This window comes from Mandrillus leucophaeus, unplaced genomic scaffold (assembly GCF_000951045.1).
Source record: "Mandrillus leucophaeus isolate KB7577 unplaced genomic scaffold, Mleu.le_1.0 Scaffold1047, whole genome shotgun sequence".
Classification (NCBI taxonomy): domain Eukaryota; kingdom Metazoa; phylum Chordata; class Mammalia; order Primates; family Cercopithecidae; genus Mandrillus; species Mandrillus leucophaeus.
This window is the reverse complement of record NW_012098621.1, coordinates 510485-532722: the sequence shown is the minus strand read 5'-3', so window position 1 is coordinate 532722 and position 22238 is coordinate 510485. Positions and strand designations below refer to the sequence as shown.

Here is a 22238-nt window from a genome sequence, read left to right as displayed (position 1 = left end):
AGGCTTCCATTTCCCTAAATAGGAACAGTTTGCTTTTATTTTATGGGATTTTTTTTTTTGTGCGTAAGTGTGTAGCACATTAGTAGCTCCTGTTCTTTTATCTGATCTGTATAGAAAGAAGCAAATGTTCTCTACATTATAAATTTATGAAGCAGGCACTTTAAGAATCATACATTTTTAAATGATTTTTTAAATTAAAATGCTTTCCTTTTTTTTTTTTTTTTTAAAGTAGATGAGGTTCTCACTATGCTATATTTCCGAGGCTGGTCTTGAACTCCTAGGCTCAAGTGATCCTCACACCTCCATCTCCCAAAGTGCTGAGATTACACTGTGCCCAGCCTGAACAGCCTGAAAATGGTTTCTTAGGATTCTATCCTTATAAAAATTTGTAACTCTTCCTTGGACCACTGTTATTTATTTATTACAGTGTCTCAGCCCAGTTCTACCTCTTAACAATGAAGGGAAGGCCATCATATGGTACTCTAACTAGATCTTCAAACGCGCTTTGTGCTGGCAATTAATCTGTCTTGTTTTAATTAGGCTACTGTTGCATGAGCCATTTATTGGATAAAAGGCAGAAGTAAATATAATAATCTTGTGAGAAATATAAGTAGGAAGATAGCAAGAAAATGAAGCAATATTTCTCTTGTTAGTATGAATGAATTCTCTCTTAGTTTCCTATGGACCAGCACCAGTGCACTGTATTCCTCCATTTCAGAGTGTTGGTGAGTGTGTTGGAGGGAGGAGAGGTGAAGTTGAGAAGGTGTATCCAACAGAACATCTTCATTTTGCTAGTCTAAAGCTGGAGAATGCTTCGCTGCTCAGCACTCGAAGGTTGACTTGCTTAAGACCTGATCCTGTGGGTACTGACTAGAATGAACCTAGGGGCCTTATTCTGATCTGCTGTGACCTGAGGGGATTCCTTGACCCTGGTGCTTAGATGTTGGATAGAAACCCAGATGTAAGGGTTGGAGTGTTTTGGGCCATCTGAACCCACTTTGGGGGTGACTGACGTATCTTTACTTCTGAAATTACTGAGGGCCTACTAAGTTCTCTTCATTGAGATGACTGAGGGCCACACAAGAGTAGATAACTAGGCCTTTGCCACACTATTGACATGGTCTAGAACTAGAAATTTGGGAGGGAGGTGAGGATGGGGAAGGTATTGGTGCTAATGCATTTTCTTCCATGATACAGCCATGAGAGCTTCTGCTGCCATGATCCAAGGAATCAAGCTTTTCAACTTAGACAACAAATTTAGGATAATGGCCCTTCCTTTTTGCTTCTCTCTGGGACCCCAGTCCTACCTTTGTAGTCTTTTGTGTTGACTACAGCGTGAGGAAATCTTTAGATCAGAAAGATGCACAAGTAATACAGGTAATAAAATAGCTAACAGTTATAGTTAAGTAGTTCTCACTATATGCCAGTTATTATTTATCTGTTGTACACTTATCAACTCCCTTAATCCTCAAAAATTCTGTCTTGATACCATTATAATCTCCATTTTACAGATAAGAAATGGAGGCAGAGGTTAAGAAGCTTGCCCAAGGTCAGACAGTTGGTCATTAATAGCACTGGGATTTGTATCCAAACATGACACCAGAGCCTGTCCACTTACCACAGGGATATGCTTCCCATCTGCATGTTACTCAGTAAAATTGGCTCTAAGTTCTGGCTTATGTAACTCTCAGATCAATTTGCCTACTCTTGAACCTGTCTGTTGGGGCTATTTCTTCTTTCCTTCCTTGTGTAATCACTAGATTCTGGTCACAATTTACCTACCTGCTGTCAAGTCTTACCTGCTTGGATTCCTGACCTTTTCTCTAGGCTTTCTACTTCGAAACAGGGAGGGATTCCTTTGGCAAATAATGAACTTTCTGGATTTACTAAATCTTCTGGTTCCTTTATTACTAAAAGATTTTCTTTCTTCACCATTTCTGCCATCGCAGGCCACATCATCATAGATTAGTTGCCACTGAATCAATGTTGATTCATTACAAAAAGTAGCCTTTGTGGATAGGGCTATAAGTCGTGGAAAGGCTCAGGAATGGCTTGTTGGAATTCCATAGGTTGATTAGGCCAATGACTGAATGAAATACCTGCTTTATTCATGGAAGAGAAAGGCAGATTCTCAGATTTGGTGCATTATTTCTGAAAACAGAACCCCAGACAGTGATATTCTTTTATTTAAAGCACATGATCAGAGGAATTCAAGATCTCACGCTTACACTGCTAGGGTTGTGGTGTGCAGTGATTTTCTTAATGCCTCGATGCCCCTGTTACTTTGTTCCAGATGAAACAGAATTTACCAGAATCCTCAGAGCAAATGCTGAATTGACTTGGAGGGTGGATTTTTTTACTTATTTCTTCTTCTACCTTTGGAGAAGCTTCATGAGCTCCAGCTACCTCTGTATTTAAAGATTACTGACTTGTATGATCTGACTCATTATTTCTGAGATTGAATGCCTTCCTTTTAGTTAGGCAGTGGAGTAATTTTACTGAAATTACCACATAGAAAGTACATACAGTGGCTCATACCACTCATAAGTGCTGGGTGGTAATCCCAGCACTTTGGGAGGCCAGTAGGAAAGGATCGCTTGAGACTGGGGGTGAGACCAGCCTGGGCAACATGAGACTACGCTGCTCCAAAAAAAAAAAAAAAAAATTAGCTGGGCATGGTACTGTACAGCTGCCGTCCCAACTACTTAAGAGGCTGAGGCAGAAGGATTGGTTGAGCCCAGGAGTTTGAGGCTGCAATGAGCTATGATCATGCCACTGCACTCCAGCCTAGGTGACAGAGTGAGACCCTGTCTCAAAAAAATAGGACATTTTGAACCAAAACAAAGTTATTTCCTCCTTTAATCCTGTTAGTCATTTGGAATTGGACCTCTTGATCATTTCACATAATAGAGTATATTTAAATGAGGATGGTCAGATAGGAAAGGAAAGGAGATTTCAGTTGGGGTTTCTTGAAAATTATTGCTGATTTCTGATCTTTCTGCTTTTCCTAGGAAGGAATGTAATATTGGCTAGCTTGTGCCCTCAAGTGTTTGGAATGTATCTAGTAAAGCTTGCTGTGGCCATGGTGCTGGCTGGTGGGATTCAAAGGACTGATGCGACAGGAACACGGGTCAGAGGTTAGTACCTATTTAGAAATTTTGAGTAATATTGACACATGGAGAGAAGCTAGAACTTTTTCTTTCCCGAATAAAAACTGCTTATTTTCCAATTGTAATCTTATAAAGCTGACAGTTGTCTGAATATCTCATACTTAGTCTAGCATCTATAGATTGGAAGCTACTTTATAGAATTCCAGAAAGACTGAAAGAAGTTACATTTTTCTATGGCATATACTTTTGCTATAGCCTATAAGAATGCCACAAAATAAAATTGTTTCTATTACTGTGTTTTTTGTTGGATCCCCGGTCTGTTTTCAAAAGGAAAAAGATTAGAAATAGTGCATTTTAATGTCTCCAGTCAGTGTCTCTCCATCTGTGGCTGTCACTGTGTTTCTCTTAGACTGCTGCTTTCAGTCATCTGCCTGCTGATTCCCCTTCTGCTGGTAGATAGCAAATGTGCCATCTGCCATGGGGTGCTGCTGCAGGTCACACCTTCAAGAAAAGATTACTCTTAAGTGTATAATTATGTCCAGATGGCAGAAAGCTCTTTTGCAGCTAACACACTTAACCAGAGTCTGGCATACGGGTTATTATGTCCCCGCATGTGGGCCATAATAACCAAAAATTAAACCAAAAGACTAAAAGGACATTATTATAAATCAGGCTTAGTAGAGACTCGAAAACCATATAGTACAGTGTAGAATAGTTAAGTATAAGGTGTACTTACATGTTTTGATCACCTACTGTTTTGCAAGGCACTCTGCCAAATGTTGAGCTTAAATAGGGGTTTCCTATTAATGTATTTAGGGAACACTTGAGTATTGCTGAATAAACTTGGTCAGTGAAATCATATGTACCACATGATATGCACATGTTATTTATGCTACATTTGCCAAATGAGTACTTATTTTAAGATACATATTTCACTAAGTTACTAAATGAACTTTTCATAAATGAAAAGGTCTTAACTGTTGGAAACATAAGTAATTTGATATTTATAAAGTACTTGTAAAATCCCTAATACTTCTAAGTGCTTAAATAAAAATAGAATAAAATACTCGTATGACTTGTATGCAAGAATTTAATCATAGTAGTTTGGTATTTAAAAATAGAGTAAATCAGAAACTTTATAAGCCAAAAATTGTTTATTTGTTTTTGTAGAGATGGAGTCTTGCCCAGGCTGGTCTCACATTTCTGGGCTCAAGTGACCCTCCTGCCTTGGCCTCCCAAATGCTGGGATTACAAGTGTGAGCCACCACACCTGGCCCAGATATTTTTTAAAATGTTAAACATAGGCCTAAACATCTGGAAATAGCACATAATTTATTAATAGAATTTAGATTCTATGTCACATTTAGTAATCAATTAAGGATTGTTATGTTTATGACAGTTAACTTTCTAAAGATTTTCTAGTTAAATCCTTTCTCAAACAACCCTATGGAAAAGTACACAGTAAAAACACTGTAAAATTTTGTTGGCATTCCAAATGGACCATTTTCTAATTATTCTTAGTTCATGGGCCCTTTTATAGAAATTTAAAACCTCACATATTTGCTTTTTCCTAGGTGAATCTCATCTTTTATTGGTTGGAGATCCCGGCACAGGGAAATCTCAATTCCTCAAATATGCAGCAAAGATTACACCAAGATCTGTGCTGACCACAGGAATTGGATCTACTAGTGCAGGTATTCTATGTGACAATTTCAAGTAATGTAACATTACTTCAGAAGTTAACACAATGTTTTTTTCTAAGGAAAAACTACCTATAATGGGATAAATTCCAAGCTAATGTTTAAGTTACTGCTAAAAATGGAAGGAAATATGCAGTGTTATTTTGGTGGCTCTAAGAAAATATCCTGAAAGCTCCACCTTCACTTTGCATCTTAGTTTTGAACAACCCTATTCTATTTTCTCATTCTCTAGTGATTACCTTCATACTTTTATGCAGGAAAAAGTCCATATCATCTGGCATTTTATGAAGACTCAACAACCAGAATGTTAGACTAAAGAGGGGGATATTTCACTTTACCAAGTAGATAGATGGCATACAGCTTAAGGCATTTTCATGCTTATAAATCTGATAGGCAACAGTAGCGCCTACTGAAATTTCTTAGGTAGGGAATGTTTATTAGTATGTGGAAAATATACTTTCATCATTGCAATGTGGAGCTTCATTCATAAGTTGTAATGATTCTTTAGCAAGTACATTAAAAAACCTTTGCAGGTAGAATGTCAAGATTTGATTATAAATAAAGTGACCTAGCAAATTTAGAAAAAAAAAAAATTAAAAAAAAATATGTTTAGGCCGGGTGCAGTGGCTTACACCTGTAATCCCAGCACTCTGGGAGGCTAAGGCAGGCGGATCACGAGGTCAGGAGATCGAGACCATCCTGGCTAACACAGTGAAACCCCGTCTCTACTAAAAATACAAAAAAATTAGCTGGGCGTGGTGGCGGCGCCTGTAGCCCCAGCTACTCAGGAGGCTGAGGCAGGAGAATGGCGTGAACCTGGGAGGCGGAGCTTGCAGTGAGCTGAGATCACACCACTGCACTCCAGCCTGGGCGACAGAGCAAGACTCTGTCTCAAAAAACAAACAAACAAACAAACAAAAAGTAGGTTTGATGCTACTTTGTATTTTTACAGTTTTGACTGGGTGATGTTTCTGGTCTTCTAAAAACAGACCCTTGGCTTCACACATTTTAAAAGTGTTTGCTGCTTGTTAAGGAAGTCAGATTAACTTCCACTGGCCTAATGAATGCTCAAATTTCTAATGAGAAACTTACACTTTAAAATTTATCATACAACAGAAAATGGCCCATTAATGGTCCTATATAAGTGGAAAACTGTTATTAAAGGGGTCTCAGGTTTTGAAATATAAACAGTGTATTAGCCATCGACAAGAATGGATCTTTGGAATTGAGAAGAGTAGACAAACTTCAGGATACTAGGCACGAATATATAAAGAACATTTCCCATGCATTTTAAATCCGTATGACCCAGTGTTCTAAGTTCTGTATAAAATGACACCAACAACAAATAAAGACGTTCCCCAAGTAATTATGTGGAATGTTTCCTAATTATGTAGAGTGTCAAGAAAATCTAGTGGATGACTGGTAATTTCAGAGTATTTGGGCAGTTTGACAGTGAATTGCTGCTGATTCACTGGATTAGTGAATTAGTATAAAAGTGTATTAGCACATTTCCTCCTTTGTAATGCAAAGATCATAATCCAAATATGAGAGAACAAGTATAGGGAATATAAATTTTATGGTTGCAGAATAGTTATTGCTACTTCTGGTCTACCCAAAGGGCCAGACTAGCCTTTCTTCAGATTGTGTATTGCAACCCATTATAGAGATTAAAAGTCAATTCAGTGGGTCAAAACCAGCACTTTCAAAGTGAAATACAATAAAAAATACCAAAATACTGCATAGTAAAGGTACACTAAGGGTGTGTTTTCATGAAAATTTTTAACATAAACTTTTTATGGAGTCGTGCTTTTTTTTTGAGATAGAATCTAGTGCTCTGTTGCCCAGGTTGGAGTGCAGTGATATAATCTCGGCTCACTGCAACCTCTGCTTTCTGGGTTCATGTGATTCTCCTGCCTCAGCCTCCTGAGTAACTGGGATTACAGGTGTGTACCACCATACCTGGCTAATTTTTGTATTTTTAGTAGAGACAGGGTTTCACCATGTTGGCCAGGCTGGTCTTGAACTCCTGACCTTGAGGGATCCACCCGCCTCAGCCTCCTCAAGTACTGGGATTACAGGCGTGAGCCACTGTGCCTGGCCCTAACCTTTTTGTACCATGGATTATGGTAAAAAGTTTTGATAACTGCTGCCATAGACATGCTTGGGAAAGCTAGAAATCCCAAATCCTAAAATTAGATGGTACAGTTATATGGGAGCCTAAAGTTGTATAAGGTTATGAATGGGCAAATAAATGCATGCATACTTCTTCAGACTTCTGTAATGTTTTCTCAGCCCAAATAATACCCTTATTGCCTCCATCTTAGTGGCATAAGTCATTGGTTCATGTTTATATTCTCAGGACACAGCTATTTACTACGATCAAAAGGGTGGAAAACAGTTCTTCAGATGTAGTATCGGTAAATGAGGCTAGACCAGAGGGGGGAAAAGAAAACAACCTATGTGCTAGTTTCTTAGTTTCTAATGTTTGAAGTCTAAATCTATTTTCAGTCATTAATTTAAGAAAATTCTTAAGAGTGATAAAATTTAAGATAACAAAAGGTAATGGTTTGCATGTCCCAAGCTTAAGTGAAAATTGGTTGTCCATTTACAAATTGATACAAAAACCTAACCCTTTGATGTCACTACAAATAGATTGTTATAATTAGAATAAAAACTCAGCAGTAAATGGCTTTATTTGGTGATTTGGCTATAGATGCTTTATTTCTAATAAGCACATGTGTTGTTCCTATTATATTAACCACTGAGCTCTTTGTTGGAAAGTAATGCTTTTATTTTCATTTTAATATTTTAACATTTTTCTTTTAATTGCAATTAGACAAATGAGATTTTCTTTATATAGTTTTAACAGTCAAGTATTTTACTTTTAAAATCTATGAACTAGTTAATGGACAATATTTTAATAATCTGGTATATTAAATTCAAAGTTTAACATCTGGCAAAACTTTTGCTTCACAAATTCACTTTTTTAGAATGATAGGAAATATATACAACTCAGAATCCGTATTTAGACAAATGCCCTTTTCCTTTCCTCAACATAAAAGCTTTAAAAAGTGCAGTATAAAAGTTTTAGATATGAAGGCACTGCATAACCTGCATCATATGGCTGTCTTGCTTAGCTGCAAGAATAATGAAAATATTCTACCCTTAATTTTATGGAGCATAAGAAAATTTTTGAGGAAGGACTTAACTCTCAAAGAAAAAGAAACCTTTTACCCCATTTAGTTAATTAATTCCTTTCCAAGATTGCTTTTCAAAAACTTGTTGGAAAAGCTATCTAGAGTACGTCAACCACAAATATGCCTGATCTCATTCTGCATGAGTGTCAGAGGAAATGGGGAAGAGTACTACAGGTGTGAAAATATATATATTTCCAAAATAGTAACATATCTATTATGATAAAGCTAAATATACCTTTCTAAATCCATGGTTTTTATATAAATATTGCCAATAACATGATCTATTAAAAGAATTTTTAAAGTTCACGGTATTTTTAGAAATCAAATGAACAAATTTGAGCCATTATAATCTCCTATTCTTAAACATAGGGAGTTTGTATTTTCTCCCGATACTGTATTTGGTCTTAAATTCATTGGGCAATAATGATGTATGATTCAAGAAATGCTGATATTCTGAACTCTGTTATAAAAACAAAAACCATAGCCAGGGGACCTTTTAAACAATTAGCCATGTTTGTTATTTTCTTACAAAGCAAATCAAATGCTCTCCAACATCACATGAACTATAATAGTAGCCATAAGAGGCTTCATGGTGGCTTGGAAAATTGGATCCTCAAGTTCTTGGTAGCATATAGTTGATTTCAAATCCCCTTTTTAAGGACATGCCAAAAAAGAATGGAAATCTGCTCCTTAAATTAAAATGATACTATATGTCTTCACGGGAAGAAACATTTTAGTTGAAGTAAACTTTGTTCTTTCAAAGGCCAGTAAAATAGTCGTCCAAAGATTTTGTCCCGGAGGCCAAGACATCTTTACAACCTGGTCTAATGATTCATGTTTCTTTATAAGTGCTTTCATTACATATACAGGAGAAGAAAATAATATATATGCTTTAATCAGATTAGTTTCAGAACAAATAAAATAACACATTAGAGAAAAAAATTACTTAAAAATAGTTGTATTTATATTCCACAATTTGTTCAAATACTGGTTTTCTTATAAACTTTCTACAGGATGTTTTTAAACAAATTCTTCACATTGTGTTTTGACTATGTACTTACGGAATTTCAGGGAAATAGTTCTGTGTATTTTTAATAGCTTAATTTGTACTAAAGGGATGGTAGGTGGTCACATGCAGTCCATGTGGGATTCTAACATGACATTTAGTGAGTTTTCTGATGTGGACCATCCCTTTGATGCTGAAGGTAATGCATCTGTTGAAAGAAGTGACTGTAGATTTGGATTACTGCTCTCTGCATCTTCCAGTTTTTCTGTGTTGTCTTCCCAATTAATGTGGAATCTTGTGACCCTGGGATTAGATGCCAAAATATTCCTTTGAAGCTAGAGGAAAAAGGAAACATCCAGATGGTAAACACTACAAAAGTTAAATCACCATATACAAATAGGAGCTTACTAAAATGGTTCCTGTTAGTACTTCTAAAGGGCTAAGTTCATATACAAAGGTATAATTCAAGTTAAGTACCTTAAATATAACTAATAAGGACTAGGGCTGTAGCAAAGAAGTTATTTTAGACGAACAGAAACAATATACGGAGAATCTGAGGGGATTTGTCTGGCTTTTTAACTACTTAACTCCTATACTTCCGTTTTCTAAAAGAAAGAATCTCCTCTTTTTTGAAAGTGAATGCTTTAGAAGATGCTTTATTTAACAAGCTACTATGTTGTTTAGATATGTTTTCAAGGAAAATGAAAAATTGTCAAATACGTCTTATTATTATTAATGGTTTCCTACACCTTTTAAAGACAGCTCATTCTTAGAAACAGTCCTGTTTCTTTTCTTTTGTGCTATACAAGGTGCTTCAGAGATAACAAATTGGATCAATGGAAGGTACCACAACAAGGGTGAAAAATAGTTCTGCCTTATTATCAGAAAGGAGAACATGAGAACATTCTATTCTGTTGCCATGTAATTTTTCTTGCATGGTCTGGCAGATAGAGTGCCATGTTCAACTTCATTTACTGTGTACTCTCACAAAATCACCAGTTACTAAACTGTTATAGTTCCCAGTGAAAAATCAGAAAGTACTAAGTATCTTTAAGAATACTGAATCATAGATTTCATCTTCTCACTCAGAATTTAAGCTGTTTTCAGTTACCAGAAATATTTAAGACCATTAGTTTAACTTCTAAGAATAGCAGATAAAGCATGTAGGTGTTTTGAGATAACTGTGTTCATAGAAAAAACAAACACAAAACTTTCTCTCACAATTTTGGGAAGAGTTACACACAAAAATATCATCACTGAATAATTAGTACAACAAAAATGAATTTGTATGTCCTAAAGGTTGAAATGAACAGAATCATGATGGGAATAATCAATATGGCAAATGCTATACAGAAAGCCATAAACAAAGGCCTGTCTCTTACAAGAAGTACTTTCGCTGGGCGCGGTGGCTCACACCTGTAATTCCAGCACTTTGGGAGGTCGAGGTAGGCAGATCACCTGAGGTCAGGAGTTCAAGACTAGCCTGGCCAACATGGTAAAACTCCGTGTCTACTAAAAATACAAAAATTATCCGGGTGTGTTGGTATACACCTGTAGTCCCAGCTACTTGGGATGCTGAGGCAGGAGAATTGCTTGAACCTGGGAGGAAGAGGTTGCAGTGAGCTGAAATCACGCCACTGCACTCCAGCCTGAGCAACAGGGCAGGGCACTATCTCAGAAAAAAAAAAGAGGTACTTTCATTTTTCTAAACCATCAGAAATGCTCAAGGTGTCTGCCTACATTAATTACTAATGACTCATCTGAAGGTAGGGTTTAAAGTCATCCATGGTAATGGAACAATAATTAGTTTGCCCAGTTGGCATAAGGACCTCAGATTTATTTTATCTCAAAGCCATTTTAATAGTATACTATGAAATTGCAATAGCAACTGCTTTAAAAATTGTATAGTAAAAGCAGTTAAAAAGGAATAGTAAGAACATTACCTTAGAAAAGTCTGGTTTTACTGGCGGATTTTCCCTTAATTCTGTCTCAGTATATTCATTATTTACATAATAGCCAACTCTAATAAATTCTTGTCCTCGATAGGTACAAGTAATTAGCACAACAGTTACGCCTACTGCATCTGCATCTGGAATGAGTCCTGGATTAGGTGCATCAGCCTAGAATAAATTAAAAAGAAAAGAAACACACACACACAAAAGGCTGTTAGTGGCAGGCAAGACTGGAATTTGTCACCTAGAACCATCAGTTGAGGACGCAACAACAAAAACTTGGAAATCATACTGAGAAGGAAAATGCTCATTTTTGACTGACTTATAATAAGCTGGAAAAGACAGTTCATGTTTCACCACAGCATACATAAGGACCCTCGATACTTGAAAGCATGACTACACTTCTAAAAGGAAGAAGTTCTGGCTACACTGCGTGGTGATTCATGAAGGATTATACACTATTCATTATAAAACCTTTACAGTCAGCAATTGATTTTAACCTTTTCAGTCATTATTTTCAGACCTAAATTAGTTAAGTATTATCTCCTCATAGCCTGTTGGTCACAAATGTTTATTATACCAGTTTCCCTCTCCAACCCAGGATACTTATATTCTCATACCCACTCAACCACCCCCACAGGTATTCTAATAGTAAATTAGTATAAAACTGAAAATGAGGCTGGGTACGGTGGCTCAGGCCTGTAATCCCAGCACTTTGGGAGGCCGAGGTGGGTGGATCACAACGTCAAGAGATTGAGACCAACCTGGCCAACATGATGAAACCCCGTCTCTACTAAAAATACAAAAATTAGCTGGGCATGGTGGCACACACCTGTAGTCCCAGCTACTTGGGAGGCTGAGGCAGGAGAATCGGTTGAACCTGGGAGGCAGAAGTTGCAGTGAACTGAGATTGCACCACTGCACTCCAGCCTGGCAACAAAGTGAGACTCCGTCTCAAACAAAACAAAACTGAAAATGAGATGGAAATAGCTACATAGCAGATTTTCAAAAAATATTAATAACCCTCTATTATGAATAGTTACTTTGCTAGACTCTACAATATAGTATGCTGTTTAAACCACACATAATGTGGAAACCAATGAAGGTAAAGATTGTTTTAGGCAGATGTCAAAGACCTTGTTTTAAATCAAGCTATTGTAAGGTGAACCTTGAGGAATGCAAAAGTAAATTCAGTTAGACTAGACTAAGAGCATGAGTGAAGGGCATGGTCCCATCCACCGTAGTGTGCAGGATAGTAATGAGATGACCGAATGGAAGGAGCCATAGGCTGGGGAACACAGGCAGTGATGGCTGAGGCATCTGAGGCAGCCATTCTGGGTGGTAAATGGATCAAGTCCCAGCAAATTAGCTTACCTGTTGCCAGGGCACCAAGGAATATTCCTGGGCCTAGATGAGCACTTTAGCCAATGCCTTAGCTTGGGAAAGTTGAAGACTAATGTTTACTGTATCCTTAACACAGGTAGATGATACAAAAAGGCATAAAATTGCTACCTAGTGTCCTAGGCTAAAAATCTCAGTCACGCTCACTCCCTTATCTCCTATATCTAGTCAGTCTCAGCATTTTTCATTTCTGGAGGCTGAATTCATGTCATCTCCTATCTGGAATATTGCTTAGAATTTTCTAACTGATCTCCCCAGCTGTAGCCTATCATTTGCACTGCTACCAGCATTAACACAGATCTGTTCCTTTCTCTTTGGTTTTAAAACCTCAGATTATTAAAACCCTCAGATGAGTATTCCCTTTTCTAAAGGATAAAATCTCAGTTCTTTAACTTCATTGATAAGGCCCTTCTCAGTCTGTCTCCAACCAACATCTCCATTCATACCTCCTTTAACTCCACCCTTGTTCTAGAGATATGAATTACACAGGTTCTTTAAAACTTGGTGATAAATCTTTCACACTCCGTCCGAGCACAGTGGCTCATGCCTATAATCCTAGCACTTTGGGAGGCTAAGGTGGGCAGATCACTTGAGCCCAGGAGTTTGAGATTATCCTGGGCAACATGGCGAAACTCCATCTCTACAAAAACAAATTTAAAAAAGAAATATTTCACCCCCTGTGCTTCTAACATACTGTTCCCTTGGCCTGAAAGGTCCTTTTCTCACATCCTGAAAAATTCAACTTTTAATCTTTTTTGGAGCTTACACTGAGTGTATTCTTAGTGATGCCCTTTCTAACTCAGAAGGTAGAATCAATAGATTCCTTTTTTATGTGCTGATATTTCTTGTCACAAATTCTTTAAGAATGTATGCCCTGTGATCTAAACATGTTTATTTTTCAGTCTTCTCTTCTAGATGCTACGCTTTATCCAGGGCAGGAGTCCCATCCAGTTCATCTTTATAATCTCATGTGTGGCTCAGCTCTGAGCACTTATTATTTTGGAATTCATCGGTAACTCAGTTCCTGTCCCAAAGGGGTTTATGATCTCTTTGGCGAGACACCAGGATAGGGACAGCCAGCCTTGTCCTGGAGAATATGCTGTTTGTCTTAGAGATTCTACACACCCCTGCGCAGAGGGGTTAGATTACTTCCAGTGTACCCAAACGGATTCTAATATACCTGGAAGTGGGTGGAGATGGGAAATACATAATAGTTCAGTACTGCTATGAGAACTCTGCCCCCATATTGCTTCCCTTCAGTGAATTGGTTCTAGGCGTGTTTCTGTTTTAAAATCTGTTGTAAATATAAAACATTTTTTTAAAAGCATTTTACAATTTGAAAAGGATTCATTTTGAGCAAATTTGAGTAGAGAAACTTGCAGGCCTTTCAAATAATTTAGGATGCAGAAGTGATGAGCAGAGATCTTTGTTTTGACTGTAGCTGGCAATACTAGGCAGATGTCTGGACATCTTCCTGGTAGCCTTTGACTCATTCAGAAGAAAGACATGTTTAACCATTTAGAGAGGCAAAATTGTGGCAGACCAGGAGATTACTATAGCAGTTTTAAAACCCAAAACAAAAGCTGTAATTTAGTCTCTTTCTGTTGATAATGGTGAATTTTGCAAAACCTTCAGGCTGAATATACATTGTGCCTCCTCTGTTCTTTTTTGCAACATGTACACTGACACCAAGGTAAAACTACGTGAAGATCACCGGCAGGAAATGCTTTTGAATACATTTTTTTCCTATAGCACTTTCAGCCAAAAGCTTAGGAGTATGCTTAATAACAAACACAAAAGATTTTCAGGGTTTGTTTCAATAACAAGGCATTTATTTGTAAGTTCTTATAGTAGCAAAAAAACAAAAAACAAAAAACCAAAGGTATATCAGTACATGTCAACCCAGGTTTCTTTTACTGTATCATGAATTATCAGTAAAGTATGGGTTCCCCAGGCCTGTGGGTCAAAGCAAGTCCTGCTTTTTTATATAACAATTTCAAGAAGTTAAGAGAATAAAAATGTAGTTCTAATTATAGGAATAGGGCACTATTTATGAGTGAGTTGAGTGTACTGTTTTATTCCCCATAACATTTTAATGAGATAGAATATTATCCACATTTTATAGAAGACTGGAGTGACTAAGGGAGGAGGTTAGGCAGGTAAAGTCACACAGCAATAAGCAGAGGTGTCGGCATTTGACCTGTATCTGTAAGTACAGTGCTTCCTCCTGCAGGGCATTGTGTTACCCATGTCTTTTACAGGGTCATGCACTCACACAACTTTGGTTAACAGCACTTTTAATTCATATATTTAATTAGTGTATTTGAGCTTTTCTTAGCTATTTCTTTAGATACCGTAAATTATTTGTTGCTTTTTAATCAAAAGTACTACGGCTAGGAAACCAAGATTCTAAATTCTGTATTTAGGACAGGGGAGGGAAAGGTAGCAGCTCTAGAGATAGCATGTGTCTAAGTGATTCTTTGCCAGTTTCTGATAGGATTATTTGACCAACAGTATTCATTTAAATTGGTCCCATCTGTGAAGTGAGAAAACAGAGGTCAGGCATAGGAAGAGTTAGATTTTCTTTCTGGATTAAGTCTTTTCAGTGAGTTCCACTTAACTGATGGGACTTTGTTGGGTTGAAATACTTGTAACAGAAATTAATAGTAGTTTTAAAAAACCTATGGCTAGTTACTCTTTGGTCTATTACAAATATCTCTCTTATAAAGAAGCATGCATCATTGAGGAATAATTGAATGGTTTCATATAGCAATTTAACATGGATTAAAAGAAATAACACTTTTGAATATAGAAGACAATGTCTGAAGCCTTGGTATAGATCCAAATACTCTCAGTGGTATCTAAGAACATAATTTTTATGACTAGAACTTCTCCTCACAAATACCTAGTGGGGTAGTAAATTTGCAAAAGTAGTCCTCTATAAGATAATGTAGATTATTAGATGCTTTAGTAAACTCTGGAATGTCATTCCAATGATCCAAGACCACACATCTGTATCCACCAAACATATCTGTTAACCTAGCTCAACTACTGATTATGCTGAAATAAAGTTGTTTTTGTTACATCATCAGTTATAGTGGCTAAAACCATAAACTGAAGATGCATATTACTGACAATGCCAGTTAGTTTTAGATATTTTGAATCCATGTTTTGGGATGCTAGACAGCCACCTTGGAAGTCTGATACTTAGATGCTATTCACAGGAAGAGCCCAAAATTCACCACCCTGTGTGCCATGATACAGTATAAAGTTTACTGCAGGCTGTGCATCTCCCTAAAATAAACATCACATTAACATCTCTCAGCATATAAAACCAGGAAGTAAGAGTTCCTTTGTGACACAGAGACTGCCTAAAACAAGATGGAAACAGATTAAAAGTGAATGCAGCAGAAACAGAGTTATTTAACCCAAAAGGAAAGGGATAACAGTTATAATAGATAATATAGTCTACTTCAAAACATATGTGGCATACACATTTACCAAGATTAATCTTACCTGAAATACAAACATATGCCTTCCTGCAGGAACAGGGCCCACTAAAACAGAGTCTAAAACTTGATCGTATTCTTCACTTTCTGCAGAGCCCACATAGATAATTTTCCATTCCAAGTCTAGGGTTAAAAAACCAAAGCATTACTTCATATTCAGTAATTACATTACCAGATGACATCAAAGACCCTTTTAATGTCCACTTAGCCACTTACTGGCTGTTAGGCTTCTCATGGCAATCCAGAAAGGCAGTGAAATGCTCTTTATAAAGTTCTTACCAGAGTTCATACTTTATATCAGAGTTTCTCAAAATATTCTTTTGTGAAACACTAGTTCCTAGACAGTGCCTCACAAACAAGATAACATAGCCAAACACTTGGGAAATGCTGTAAACCTTGAGGATTCATAAAGCACACTGGCATAGTAAATTTTCTGAGACATCCTTCAGTAAAGAATACCAGTAACATTAATCCAGCATTTCCCAAATTTATTTGGCTATGGAATCCCCCTTTTTTTGTATGTCATCTTTTAATGTCCTCCTCAACACACTTTGGAAGGGCAGCCCTATACCATGTTGCAGAGATCTAAATAATCACAGAGCTCCAAAGTAGAAAAATTATTAGTAAAACCTCCCTTGTGGCTCAGAAGTAAGTGGCTTCAGCTCATCAACTGTCTAAAGGATGACGATGGGGTTTTTCCCTTATGGCACCCCCGTGTCGTACATTCTTTAAATTGGGAAGAGGAAACCAAGATCTTTACACCACGTGATACAATAGAGTATACACAGCGGAGATAGGCAGGAGGAAAAGACATTCATTCAGGTGCAACTCAAGGCGTTACATGTAATTCAATATAGCAGATTTTACTGAGCATGCTTTACAATGTGTTCTGTGAAGTGAACCCAGAGATGAGTAGAACTCTTTGGAGGAGTCTCCTGTTTAGTCGGGGAAGAAGATAACTTTGTAATACAAACCATCTCTGAGAGACCTCTTCATATTCTTTACGTATTTTGCACTGTGGGGCCTGCCTCTTGCATTCAACACACTGTTACATAAGCACTCCCAAAGGGTGAGTTTCTGGGTCACTTTTGACAATCTAGTTAGTGCCGTCATGTGTTGCCGTTTTTGTGTAACTGTAGATAATTTTGTTCCCTAAGTTGATAATAGAAATAGTAACGTACTGCTCATTTATATTGTATTGTAAACTACAATCAACTGAAAGGTCCTTTTTTATTTTCTCTTATTAAGTCACTAATCACTTTCTGAGGACCTATTATGTCATGGCTCTGTCCTAGAACTAGACCATTTATATTTCCAGCTTCCAGCACATTTCCAGATGCAGGGTGCTGCATCTGACATCTCCTGAGATCATCTGTTGATGGAGATAGAAATAGGCAATATAAGTATCTCATCAGAGGGAACGGCAAATACAAAGGCCAGAGGTAGGGTACACTTGGCAAGAAAAAGCAAGGAGGCCAGGGCTGGAACAGAATGAAAGCAAGGGGGAAAGCAACTAACCCTATAATTGAGGATGAGGGGAACAGCCAGATCATGCGGTTTTGAAGGCCATCATAAGGACTCTGGCTTTCACACTGAGTGGCATGGGAAGCCATCGGAGGGTTTTGAGCAGAGCAGTAACAGGAGCCAACTTTCATTTTTTTTTTTTTTTGAGATGGAGTCTCGCTGTGTCGCCCAGGCTGGAGTGCAGTGGCACAATCTCCGCTCACTGCAAGCTCCGTTGCCTCCCAGGTTCACGCCATTCTCCTGCCTCAGCCTCCCAAGAAGCTGGGACTACAGGTGCCCGCCACCATGCCCGGCTAATTTTTTCGTGTTTTTAGTAGAGACGGGGTTTCACCGTGTTCACCAGGATGGTCTCGATCTCCTGACATCGTGATCCGCCCACCTCGGCCTCCCAAAATGCTGGGATTACAGGCGTGAGCCACCATGCCTGGCCCCAACTTTTATTTTAAAAGGAATGCTTTGATTGCTGTGTTCAATATAGAATGTAAGAGGACAAGGGAAGAAACAATATTTCAACAATTGAGGCAAGAAATTATAGTGGCATGGACCTCATGTGGCCATGGAGCTGTGCAACAGTTATATTCTGGATAAAATTCTTAAGATGAAAGCAGCAGGAGCCACTTTTGCAGGGGGGTGACATGGGGTGGAGGAACAATCAGGAGTTCATTTTAGACATATTTGAGATGTCTGCTATCTAAGTAGAGATACTGAATAGGCAGGATAAAAATTTGGAAACTGTCAATGATATGTTAAGCTGTAAAAATACATAGGCTTGCTCTAAGGAATGAGATTCGAGACCTCCAAAGATAAGAGGACAAATAAACAAAGTAAGTTACAAAACAAGTGGCAAATGAGGTAGGTGACCCAAAAAGCAAGTGAAGAAACTGTTTTAAGCAAGTGGTGTGAAAGGTACTAAACTAGCCAAGTGAGGATAAGACTAAGAATCATCACAAAGAGTGGCTGGGCACAGTGGCTCACGCCTGTAATCCCAGCATTGTGGGAGGCTGAGGTGGCTGGATCGCTTGAGGTTAGGAGTTTGAGACCAGCCTGGCAAACATGGTGAAACCCATCTCTACTAAAAATACGAAAATGAGGAGTGACACATGCCTGTGGTCCCAGCTACTCGGGAGGCTGAGGCACAAGAATCGCTTGAACCCAGGAGGCGGAGGTTGTAGTGAGCCGAGCTCGCGCCACTGCACTCCAGCCTAAGCAACGGAACGAGATTGTCTCCAAAAAAAGAGAAAAATTATCACATAAAGGTTTTCATAAATTTTTATTTTATATATAATTGTACCACTACATATAACGCCCCTGGATCCTAAGTGGTATAAATTGGCATTTGTGGACTGGCATAGGAGCACAGCCATAATTTATAAACCTATTTTAGAACATACCTACTATATGCTGGGTATTAGTCCTGCCACTTCATACCTATTGTTTAAACCTCAACAGCTTCATCATATGGATCAAATTATCACCATTATGCAAATAAGTTGAGACTCTGAGAAGTAAAGTAATCTACACAAATTCATAGTTTATACATCAAAGAATCAGAATCCAAGCTATGCCTACAAACCCTGGGCTTCTTCTGAAAACCTAACTGGGAAGATAAGATAAATTCTTTCTAGCTCTGAAGTTAGCAGTGGAATAAGGGAATTTATTTGCAGGGGAAGTGAGAGCAGAGGCGATGGTGAGATAATCTTGCCTTAACAAGAATAGGCTGCAACTCAGGGAACACTTGTACATTGATTTTTATGTTTATGGGAAGCTTGCTATAGTTACTGAGTTTTACATGCTCAGTACTTTTTTATACATGAGCATCAGTTTTTTTTTTTTTAAATCCAGCTTTCATTTAATTCCTCTGCCCCCTGTATTTGAGGGAGAAAGGGTAAGGTCAGATGCTTTACATAACTTCTCAGGTGAAGAAATCTGTTCATTTATTTTAACGTTAACTTTTATTTAATCACAGTAATCATGATTAAATGATTTACCCAGCCTGAAAGTATTTCCATTTGTGGTGAGAGTGAGTGAATGAGGGAAGTCATCAAGGGAATTTTTAGCTAATTACACTACTTGGGAAGACCTGTGGTCTAGTGGAAAGTATGTAGGCTTTGGAATTAGAACAAGCTGAAGTTGGAAAGTATGAAACACCGTGCTCAATTCTAGTATAAGTATTCAATTGAGAGTAGCTGTAATTAAGATTATATATAAATTTAAGAATGGCAGGATGGTCAATCAAAACTTGTACAGGCTTGGTAACCATCAAGCACATCCAGCCAGGATCTCAGGCTGTCTTAACCCCTGATATAAGCCCTATATTAGAAAGAATCAAATTATCTTAAGACCAGATATTCCTCACAGCTTTTTCTGAAGCAAAGCTACAGAGCAGCTCTTAAAGAAAAGTAAATGTTTGGGGGCTATTGACGAAAGTATGAAAAATGGTGGCCAAACTCTGCTTTGAGACTTGAGGCAAAATAACTTACAAAGAAAATTCTTTTCAAAATATTCTATAGTTTGGGCTGGGTGCAGTGGGCTCACTATAATCACAACACTTTGGGAGGCAGGGGTGGGAGGATTGCTTGAGCCCAGGGGTTCGAGACCAGCTTGGGCAACATGGCAAAACTCCATCTCTACAAAAAATTAAAATATTAGCCCAGTGTGGTGGCACATTGACTATGGTCCCAGCTACTCAGGAGGCTGAGGTGGGAGGATTGCTTGAGCCCAGGAGGTTGAAGCTGCAGGTAGCTGTGTTTGCACCACTGCACTCCATCCAGCCTGAGTGCCAGAGCCAGACTGTCTCATTAAAAAAAAAAAAAAAAAAATTCTATAGTTTAAGAACAGAATTTTTAAAAGAACTATAATGTAAAAGTATGGAACCTATAAGAAGCCTTTGCTAAGTAAACTCAATTTCCTTAATCCACATAGCCTCTAGGTGGAGTATACAGGCATGGCACCTTTTTGAAAGATTCCTTTGCAGCTTCAGTATGACTCAGCTTAAAATATTTTTTAAAATACTAAATAAATGCTCAGTAATGGTCCCTAGGAAGTGAAATATACCATTGGAAATAAGTATATTTTTGACACCAGTACTGTAAAACCCTGATGTGATTCAGCTGGGTTCTGAATGGATCCCAGTTAAAAATGGAACATGTTTTGGCTTTATGAATGGCTGGTTTCATCTATGCAATGTAAAAGCCCTGTAACGACATCCTGAGTCATCTATCTTCTTTGTTCAGAGCTGACTCCTAAAATGGAAGGCATCACTTGAGAAATACCTGTAATTTGAAGAACTTCTGGTGGTATATTTGAAAAACACTGTGGTGTAAGTTGGAATGGACCGATCAATGGTTTTTCTTTTGTCTATTTTTATATGCAGTTGGCAATAAAAAAAAAAAAATTACTGACTGTTGGGTGTGAAAAATGGGCCTGGTAGCTGCAATGCTTATATTCATAGTAGTATCATACAGATGACTTCAGAGTAATAAGAAAAATACCCCTAAGTGTTATCAATGGCCTATTTGAAATTATTTTAATAAATGAATCATCTTTCAAAATTTGCCCTATGTATGTGCATTTATGCTCTATATAGGTTTACCAAAAAAAAAAAAAAAAAACCCCACAGAGGGGCACATGTTAAAGTAGTAATTGTGATTACCTAAAGGAGATAGGGGAAGGCATTGAGTATAGAGAACTGTTAACTTTATTTATGCCTGTACAACTTTCTAAAAGTTTATTACAATGATATATATTGTTTTATAATTAAAATTAACCTTACATATGATATATACATTTTAGAGATTAAAAACTAGTTTTTAAAATGAAAAGTTTTAAATGCCACGATTAGCCAAATCATCTTCAGAGCATTTTAAAAATACACTTCTAGTTCAAAGAAGTATGCCCCTCATCGATGAAGTTAAACTATTTCCCCTTCAAAACTGGCAAATGAAGCACTGAATTACTTTAGTAAAATATAATTAAAGCAAAGATAATTGTTGTTTTAGCTTTCTAAATATTTATTACTAAACATACTAAGAATACGTATTTTTAAGACCTTAAAATATATGTAGAAAAAATACCAGGAATTCTTGGACTGACATGAGGAGTTTACCTTAATTTCCTAGCCTACGTTTGTGTGTTATGTTTAGGGTGTGTTCTGCATCTGGATGTGGAGTTATTTTAGATTTCAACACGCTCTTGAAGAAAGTCTTCTTTCAGACTATTTAGAAGGCAGAGATTAAGTCCTGGAAATTATTTAAGTATCTTATTTCTGCTCTTAGGCTCTTAGGTTAAATGTAACTTCCTAGCTCAGCTCTCTTTCTCTTCCTGAGATTAGCTTTTCGTCATTAGGGGAAAGGAGTCCACGTTGGTTGGGGAGCCCGCGCGCCAGCATCCCGGCGCATCCCGGGCACCGGCCGAAGAGGACCGGCCGAACAGGACCCGCGGCCCCCGGGGAGCGCCGGCGCCCAGCCCGCGGCGCGGAGGGGCCGAGCCTGCGCCCGCCTCCCCCGCTGGTTGGTCGAGGAAGCCAGAAATCAGCGCGAGGACAGCCTCGCTCTCCTCCCCGAAGCGGCCAGGCATGGCCAGCCCGGAGAGTGCGGCGACTCCACCGTGAGCTCTCGAGAGTTACTGCCTCCCTTTCGCCGGGGGCAGGCGGGCGAAGGGGCAAGAAGAGGCGCCGTGCGCCGGGGTCGCTGGCCCAATTCTCGACTTGGGTAAGATGGCTCCGCTCCGAACTCGCCGGCGCGACCACACGCACAGCCTCTCCCTTCCCAGCCTCCGTGCCCGGGCCCGGAGGGTCGCAGAGGCTGTTGGCGGCGCTGAGCCAGCCCGGCGCGACCCCAG

General features: G+C 38.3%; 2 protein-coding genes across 2 annotated transcripts in view; one reads left to right on the top strand and one right to left on the bottom strand.

Annotated features, from left to right (window-relative positions):
- MCM9 (minichromosome maintenance complex component 9) overlaps window positions 1-22238 on the top strand; it is a 124402-nt gene that overhangs the window by 18509 nt on the left and 83655 nt on the right. Inside the window, exons 6-7 of the mRNA XM_011980672.1 lie at window positions 3012-3137; window positions 4685-4804. Coding sequence (XP_011836062.1) covers window positions 3012-3137; window positions 4685-4804 — 246 coding nt within the window. The remainder of the gene's footprint in view (window positions 1-3011; window positions 3138-4684; window positions 4805-22238) is intronic.
- On the bottom strand, window positions 7580-16002 carry ASF1A (anti-silencing function 1A histone chaperone; the record flags this gene model as incomplete). The annotated part of the gene is made up of 3 exons (XM_011980685.1): window positions 7580-9348; window positions 10957-11133; window positions 15883-16002. Coding segments are annotated over 3 exons (510 nt in total), but the record flags the coding sequence as incomplete, so codon positions are not given.